The 8,696-nt window shown below is 44.5% G+C and overlaps 1 protein-coding gene across 1 annotated transcript in view; it reads left to right on the top strand.

The window, feature by feature from the left end:
* Positions 1 to 6,402, top strand: part of HDX (highly divergent homeobox) — a gene marked incomplete at its 3' end in the record, with an annotated part of 8,155 nt that extends 1,753 nt beyond the window's left edge. The window contains exons 2-3 of the mRNA XM_009075834.1: positions 921 to 2,045; positions 6,349 to 6,402. Coding sequence (XP_009074082.1) covers positions 921 to 2,045; positions 6,349 to 6,402 — 1,179 coding nt within the window. The remainder of the gene's footprint in view (positions 1 to 920; positions 2,046 to 6,348) is intronic.
* Positions 6,403 to 8,696: the final 2,294 nt, after the last annotated feature.

Below are 8,696 nucleotides of genomic sequence, written 5' to 3'. Positions count from 1 at the left end.
TTCCCTTCCTGCAAGAAAGTATCATTGCCTTTTTCCTTTAGTTTTCTTCCCTTACTGAGCCCTTTTTGGGAACGCTTAACCTTTCTTTCCTGCTTGTGAAGTGTGATGGAAACAGATCCAGTGTTTGTCCTGCGATTGTCTTATTTTTGCCTGATCTTTACCTTTCTTTTCTTGACACCTCTCCTTTCTGCCTTTTCCAATCTCTTCTTTTTTCCTCTGTCTGTTACTCAAAGCTTTATACTGTCCTTGTCACTTTTGGAAATGTCCACCATAGCAAACTGCAGTTGGAATCTAATCCCTGTAGTCCTAATCTTGTCTATCAGTGTCTTTCAAAGGCAGGTTTTGACATCAGATCTTGATTTGTGCAGCTGGCAGAGGAGGAACTAGTCCATAGGTCTAAATACATCACAAAATAGTTTTCTTCTTTTACTTCCTCTCATCTGAATTCCAGAATTGGCAGTTCCTGTTCAAGGCAGATTTGAAGGTCCAGTCTCTCAGTCAGTGGGTTACGAAAGTTCAGCTCCACACCACAGTGATGGTTCTACATGCCAAGGTGGTAAACATTAAAAGCTTAAATTTGGGGGACTTAGTCACAACCGTGTCAAGGAAATAAATCTTGAGGCTAACTTCAGGATAGCAGACACAGTACAGTCTCAGCATTTTGAGAAACTGAGGCTTTGGGGCTGAGTCTGAGGTTCTCCTGTGTGTTGGACTATGGATGACAAGCAGGAGAGACCTGAGACTTCTGCCCTGTGCTGTTCAGACACTGCATAACCAGGAAATGATGTGTTTCTGTAAACTGAGGTCTCAACTTGAACACTTAGCATGTCATCAGATCTGCTTAAGAATGGAATTGCCTATTTTTTTCTGCTTATTTAATGCTCTGTTTTGTGTTTGTTGCCACTGTTTGTTGTTTGCAGACGTGGGTTGGCAATAAACGGCGGAAGATGAGCAGCAAGAGTGCTCTGGAGTCTGGAGGAACTCCTCCAGGGACTGCCCCTGCCACTCCCTCAATGCCCCCAGAAGCAGCAGTGAGGAACATGGTAAATATTGCTCGATCCCAAAGCCAGCAATCCTCCTGGACCTCTTCGAACAACGATGTGATACTGACTGGTATTTACAGCCCTGCCAGTTCCTCTGGCAGGCAGGGATCCACCAAACACACCAGTGCTTCAGTGGCAGAGATACACAGAACCTCTCTTCCAAGGTTACCAGGGAAGAATGACACAGAGTTCCAGCAGCAGCACATCCCTCTTGGACGACAAGTCCCACACTGTAAAAATGCCTCCCTGTTAGTAGGGGAAAAGACCATTATTTTATCCAGGCAGACAAGCGTGCTGAATTCTGCAAACTCCATCTACAGCCACACAAAGAAAAGCTACGGTGGCTCCTCAGTGCAGACTGCAGAGCTGGTGTTACCTCAGAAACCCATGATATGCCACAGGCCCTGTAAGGCTGAGCCTGTGGCATGTCAGAGGTTACAGAAACCAGAGCATTCCACTCTGGCATCGCACGTGCCCCCTGGGCACAGGGCTCACCCCAGAGACCCTCCCTGCGGCACACAGAACCTGGAGATCCGGGAGGTCTTCTCCCTGGCCGTCACAGATCAGCCCCAAAGACTTGTGGGAGGCAGCACAACGCAGAAGCATCCCTCCTTGGAAGGCAGCTGCCTGTCCATCGCCATGGAGACGGGGGACATGGAGGATGAGTACGCCAGGGAGGAAGAGTTAGCATCCATAGGAGCACAAATGCAAAGCTATTCGAGATACTGTGAGAGCAGCAGTTCTGTTCGAGTGGAGAACCAAAGCACAGCCTTGTCTGGGCCAGGCCGAAGTGGGAGCTGTGGGGCACAGGTGGGGAATGCCAGGGATGTGCCTGACAACATTCTCTACCACAGCAGAGACTACCACCTGCCTGCACGGACCTCATTGCACACAACAGCCAGTACTTTGTATAGCAGTGCTAATGCAGCAAGAAGTACCTTTTCTCCTCATTTTATGTCTTCAAGTCAACTGAGGCTGTCACAAAACCAAAATAATTACCAGGTAATCCATCAAATTATCTCACTTTTCAAGTCTTGGAGCCAAGGTTGTGGATAAACACTGTTGTCTGAAAGTTGCTAACTACTATGATAGGTTTACCTTCCTGCAGGCTGTGCTCCTGTTACACCTTTCAGTGGACAGAATTCCTTCTCAAATGCAGTGCAGGTAACACTAGTGTGGAGGCAATTCCCTCTCAAACACAGTGCAAGTAGCACTACAGTGTGGTGACACCCTTACCTGTCCAGCTGAGCCCCTGGAAACCATATATTGAAGATCAGGGAGGGCTTCATCAGTTTAATAGCTAAATTTTGGCTGCACCTTCGAGCTGGTGCTTGCTCAGGCCTGTGTTGTCCTGACTTGGCTTGTCACAGTGATCCCCTGGGTTGTTCCTCTGTGGACACACGTGGCACAAGACCCTGGGATCGTGCTGACATCTGTGTGCTGTGCAGTTGCTCATCCTTATTGATGTCAGCTTGGATTCCTGTACCCCCTGTGCAGGTGCCAATCTCCTGGGCCTGTGTTCTGTCAGGGATTAGGGTCTCCTGGGAGGGAGTTAATATGATGAGAGACACTCAGTGAGTATCCTTCCTCTCCCACAGCATCTCATTCCACCATCAGTTTTACATTGAATCCCTTTATTCCCCATCCTTTAGTAGAGTCCCTTCAGTGATACTGAAAGAGGAAATTAAGTGCAGATAATTGAAGAACTAAAAGATGTTCAGAAGAAACTGCAACACTCAATGTGTTTTTTTGTTATTACTAGAGGAGAGGGAGTTGTGCAGAAAACATCCAAATTGGTATTTTTCATGGATTTTTATGCCATCTGGCACAACATAGCCTAGAGGCACTGGGATAAAAGTCTTCAGGCTGACAGGATGTGATCCTGTCTGTCTTACCTGCATGCGTTTGCCTGTTACTGCCTTTTTAATTTATCCTGAAAATGAACCACATCACACACCACCTTTTCCATGCTTTGCTCACTGGGATTGGGAACAAGACTCTCTGAAGCATTTTTTAGCTTTTCTTTTTTTCTGATTCATTCCTCTCTCATGTGAGGATTTGAAAGGAAGCTTTTGAGTCCAAGTGCCACTTTTCCCCAGAAATATTCTTGGTACACCTGAGGTTTGATGAACAGAGGTACTTTGGAGTAGTCTGTGCAGTAGATGGGACATCAGACAACCTGTCCTTTCCCTTTCTCCCTTCTCTCACACAGTCTGTCAGTGTTTGCTGTCACTGTTCTTTACTGAGATTCAAAATTCAGGAAATGCTGTTTACTTTTGACATCCCAGTTTTATAGGAGAAGAAAAGCCGTAAATGTGCAGATCTGACCAAGAAAAGTAAAAGTGTTTCCACAGAGTTAAGGACATGTTTCCTAGGTTTCATGAAGTGAAATCCATTTCTGACACCTCCAGCACCTCATGGTGCTTTGTTTCACTCTTGAAAAAGCATCAGGGAGTTTGTTTTCTTCTATGTTTGAAGTTTTTTTTAAAATGAAGTTTGGAGTAACTTTGGGGTTTTTATGGGATAAGGACGGAACCTTTTTAAACAGCTACAACAGTTCATGGCAGATGACATTTTACCTGCCCTGTGGTGTAATATGGAGCAGAACAAGATTTCTGTACTTCGTTTTTGAATTATATATTGTATATAAATAGAGGGAGTTATAACAACCTCCCTGTTTATTTGATCAGTGAGGAATTATCTGTACCACATTGACCTCCATGTCTGTCTCAGAGTTCTTTGGATTTGGGGATGCACCTTGGATGGAGAGAGCTCCTGTTTCGTGTCATGTCCCTTACCATTCCAGAGTTTTAAAGCTTGGAAAAGCTGAGCAGGTTGCTATTAGTTCCCTTATTGCTGTGAACGTGAACCCAGTGATACTCTTGGCTGTAAGAGACTCCATAAGGTGCTGTCTGAATCCTTTTTTTTATAGTCAGTTTATGTTAATTTTATTGCCCATGTTTAACTAATTTATCCATCAGTATAGGAATGAAAATCCTTAAACTTGGGGAAATCTCCTTCCATTTATACACAGATGAAACCTGAGCTACATGATTATAGGAGTAGCTAAACATCCTCTTCAAAGTCAGGACTGTGTGATTTGTGTTTTGATGAAGTAATTACTGTCATATATTGGTGAGGTATCTAATTAGCAATTAGTTATAGCTTCCTTACTGGGTCAATTAATCAAATTCCTGTTAGTGTAACTCAAGACTAAATTTAATTAAGTGATCAATTTTAATGCCTGAGCAGTTTCAGTAAACAAATTGTTCAACCTACTTGCTTGGCTTGGTTGGACTTTACGTGTGTTGAAGTAGAGAGGCTTTTTGTGCTGTCCTCAAGGCTGAATTGGGGTTTAGTCTTGATTTCCTCACTCAGCCCTGAGGGAAAAAATACTGCTGAAAATACATGTATTTTAATTACTTTGTTATATACACTGAAGCACGTTGTTTAATTTAGTTCTGTCTTCTTCAAGACAGCATGTGAATCCTTCAGTCAGTGTGTCAGAATAGGTTATATAGGTGTAGATAAATATATTTATTTGTTTTTAAGATTGGCTTTAGGGTTGCTGCTCTGTAGAATGAATGGGGAGAACTTGTGGGACTCTGGAGCTGTGAGGAGGCTGCAAAAACACCTCCTGTGGCCTCAGGCAGTGCTGGGACACAGCAACCAACTTGGTTTGGTCCAGTGCACTGAGTTTGGGATGGTAAATCTGAGGTGAATTGGGAAAAGATTATGTAAGGCCCTTGTACAGTGTCACCCCTTAATGAAGGGACAGCACTGGCACTGCTCAAGGGTTGCAGCACCTTTGAGCTCTCTCTTGCATCTGCCACTTGCCATGTCTGAGACACAATATCTTCTCTGACTCAGGCACTTCAGGTTGCCATTTTTACAGCTGTCCCAGTTGGACTAGGACTGGAATTACACCTGTGGATGCAGGATAACAATCCATCTCACTCAAAAATATGCACATTCCCCCCAAAAATCCCAACCCTTCTGCCTTTTGCATGAAGGCAGGTTGGAGTAATCCCGTGCATGTTGGCTTTCAGGGGGTTCTGCTGAGGTGAACTGGACTGTATTTGGCCTCATACCTGTCAGAACCTGTGAGCATTTGTCTTTCCAGCAATCCTTAATGGTCTGCCAGGCTGAGTTAGCTTTATTCACATGGAAAAGCACTTTTTTTTTCTGTAGCGCCACTTTTAATTTGTGAAGAGAAGACACCTGGTGGGTGCATTCTCAGGGTTCCTTTACAGTGGATCCTGTGGTGTGAAGCTGAAATTAATGTTAGACACACATCCTGATGCAGACTTGCCCTTAGGAGGGGAAGGTGCTCATTTCTAGCCCCTCTCAACCCACCTCGTGTTCTAATGAGAAAGTGACCTCCAAGTGCTTCTAGCTAAAAGCTTGAAGAATAAAAGTGCCTTCTGTGCCTGTGTACCAGACAGCTGTGCCAGGGGTGCTGTATTTGGCTGTGCTTGTGCTGCAGAGTCATTAGCAGAGCACCTTGCAAGTACACAAACTGTTCATGCAGTTTGATTCAGTCAGCAGAAGTGCTCAGGTTTTTCTTCTCCACATATATGTTGTGTATAATGACCTGAGGTGGATTAATCTCTCAGGAGCCATGTGTAGGCTCTCAAGCATTGCTTGTCTGCAGCAGCAGATGGACATGGAATGCTAAATAAGCTTAAAATATTCCAGGCTGTGACATGTTTCAGATGGCCAAAGAAAACAGTCTGAGATTATTAGTTAATAGAGTCTGACCTGTGGGAATGATGGAGAAGCACTGGGAATGAAGGCAGCTAACCTTTGCCTTCGCATCCCTTCCCCTTCCTTCTCCAGCCTGATGTCCTTAATTTTCCCTGCTAATACTCCAGTCCTCGACACCTGGCACTGAGCAGCTCAGTGATGAACATGAGAGCACTTTTTCTGCAGGTTTAACTGATGTGATTGAAGGAGATGTGAGGGCAGTTCTGTCAGACACTGGCCCTGCCTCCAGTCTGCTCAGTCCTGCCAGTTTGGGACAGACTGGCAGTGGAAACTGGTGTTGTTAAATACAGGTTTTGGGTAGCAAAGGTACAGAACCCCCAAGTTGCCATTGTGGTATCTTTTCCTCACTCACAGAAACTGGTTTAGTCCTACAACAGCTAAGTATGACTTTGCTTTTAACTCTTAACCTGTGTTACAGACTTTGTTCTCAGAATGGAATACACAATACTGACAGCTCGTGAAAGCTGCTCAGTATTAGCTCTCACAGCAACCTAAGCTGCTCTTGTTTTCTGTTCTGTTTCCTCCTTCCCCTCTGCAGATTTCAGGAAACCTTGCTGTGCCTTGGATTACAGGTTGTTCCAGAAAAAGAGCAGTAAGTACATTTCCATTTCAGTATCTAATGCATCAAGTGAAGCAATGAAAAGTTGATAAAAATGCACATTTGAAAATGTCAGTTCTGTTTACCTGGTGTGGTGCTTTCCCCTCTGTACTCTGATGCAAACTTTATCTGCAGGTGCAGTGTTTCAGCTGAGGCAAATTTAATGTATAGCTTTAAAAGCAGGTCAAGGCCATAATCATGTGTGAAGTAATGTGATGCCCAAGTGTAGGAGTTGTGCTGTTAGCTCAGACAGAACATCTGAATTGAGAGTTTGGAGCTCAGAGTACATTTTTTGTGTTGAAAGTGAAATGATACTTGAGGCAACTGAATGCTTAGGAGAGTTCCTCCTTTTGCAGCTTCTCTGCAAATGCTCACAATTAGTCTGTAGGAACTTTATCCAATCTCATTTTATACACATGCATGTCATCTCCCATTAGGCAGAACCAGCCAGGTTGGTGTCCTCGGTTCAGAAACTACTTCAACCATAACACAACAGCTTTTGTCAGGAAAATACCTCTGTCCAACTATTTGGTTTGATTACTGCTCAGCATTTCTAGCTTCTCTTTGAAGAGCTGTCAGTTCTGCTTCCTTACTATGGAAATGCACCCTCAGCCTGTGGTTGGGTGGGACAACCAAGCTCTCTAGAGGCTGCTGGATGAGTCCAGCTCTATCAGGAGCAAAACTAGGGAGATACCTGTCATGATAACCAACCTTACCCCATTAAAGTCCCCAAACCATGGAGCTGGCAGTTGCTGCTTTGTCAATGAGCTCTAGGTCATGGAAGAACCTTTCCTTGCCTTCCCCTGCTGTAACCAGTACTTCTTCCTTTATTTATTATTTTCAGTTCTTCTCTTTACTCTCCGAAAGGTGTGAGTTTGATTGTGTTTCCTGTATCAGTAGGAATCTAAGGACCATCACATTAATTGTGTTTTCCCTCAGACTTTTTCTAGGTCTCAGCTCTAGCTCTTCCAAGCTCTGCAGGCTTTGGGAGCATCACTGCTTTCTGTTTATCCAGAGAGCACTTTATAAGAGCATCCCCCAGAGGAACTGGTACTTTTAGACAAATCCTGTTGTGCTCAACCCATCTTTTTTCTTTCCTAAGTGCTAATTCTCTTGAGTAGGCTTTTAAAAATGCAGCTCTTTTCTGGGAGGCACCTTCTGCCACTTCATGACCTTTGAAAACACCAAGCAGCTGGGGAGTGTCCTCCAGTACAGTTTCACTGTTGAAAGGGGGAGGTTTCCCCCTCCTTCCCAGTATCCTGCCACCCCATCCAGAGCTAATGCAAGGTAATCCAGGCTGAGTGTCTGTCCTGTCAGATGCATATTCTGCTGCTGAGTTTGTCTTTAGTGAGTTGAATGCAGTTACTGGGGATGAGGTGACAGAAATGAAGACATTTCTGCAATCCGTTTAAAATCTTCAGGAATGTGGAAGTGCCTGGTTATTAATTAGAGGATCATTAAGGTCTGAAAAGACCTTTAAGATCATTGAGTCCAACCATCAACCCAGCACTGCCATGGTCACCACTAAACCATGTCCTCAAGTGCCACATCCACATGTTTTTGAACACCTCCAAGGATGGTGACTCCACCACTGCCCTGAACAACCTGTCCCAATGCTTGACAACCCTTTCCATGAAGAAATTTTTCCCTGATATCCAATCTAAGCCTCCTATGGTGCAACTTGAGGCCATTTCCTCTTGTCCTGTCACTAGTTGCCTGGAAGAAGAGACTGACCTTGCTACAACCTTCTGTCAGGGAGTTGTAGAGAGCAAGATCTCCCTGAGCCTCCTTTTCTCCAGGCTGAGTCCCCACGGCTCCCTCAGCTGCTCCTTGTGCTCCAGCCCCTTCCCCAGCTCTGTTCCCTTCTCTGGCTCCAGTACCTCAATGTCTCTCTTGCAGTGAGGTGCCATTAGGGGTGGTTATTAGGGAATTCTTTTTCCTTAGACCTTTACTCCTGTGTATTTTAAATCAATAAAATGGCTAAAACTCGTTGTTTAATGCAATCTGGTTTGACAACATGTGTTTCCAGACTTGTGGATGTATTTTTCCCAGTTTGAATGCAGAATCAGCCTTCCTAGGCAGCCAAGTTTAGGGCTTGGCACTCTCATAAAACTGCTCTGTACACACAGGTGTAAGATAACAAAGAGAGCAAAAGCTCCTCCTGCCTAGGAAACTTCAGTTTCCACTGTGAAATCCTTTTGAAGCAAGAGCATGAGGGACCAGAAATAGAATGGATAGAGTTGTAGAACTGCCATTATGGCAATTACTGCCATTCAAAGAGAAAAAAA

Source organism: Acanthisitta chloris, unplaced genomic scaffold (genome assembly GCF_000695815.1).
Source record: "Acanthisitta chloris isolate BGI_N310 unplaced genomic scaffold, ASM69581v1 scaffold22125, whole genome shotgun sequence".
NCBI classification, from domain to species: Eukaryota; Metazoa; Chordata; class Aves; order Passeriformes; family Acanthisittidae; genus Acanthisitta; species Acanthisitta chloris.
The sequence above is the reverse complement of the archived record's forward strand: the minus strand, read 5'-3'. Positions and strand labels throughout refer to the sequence as shown.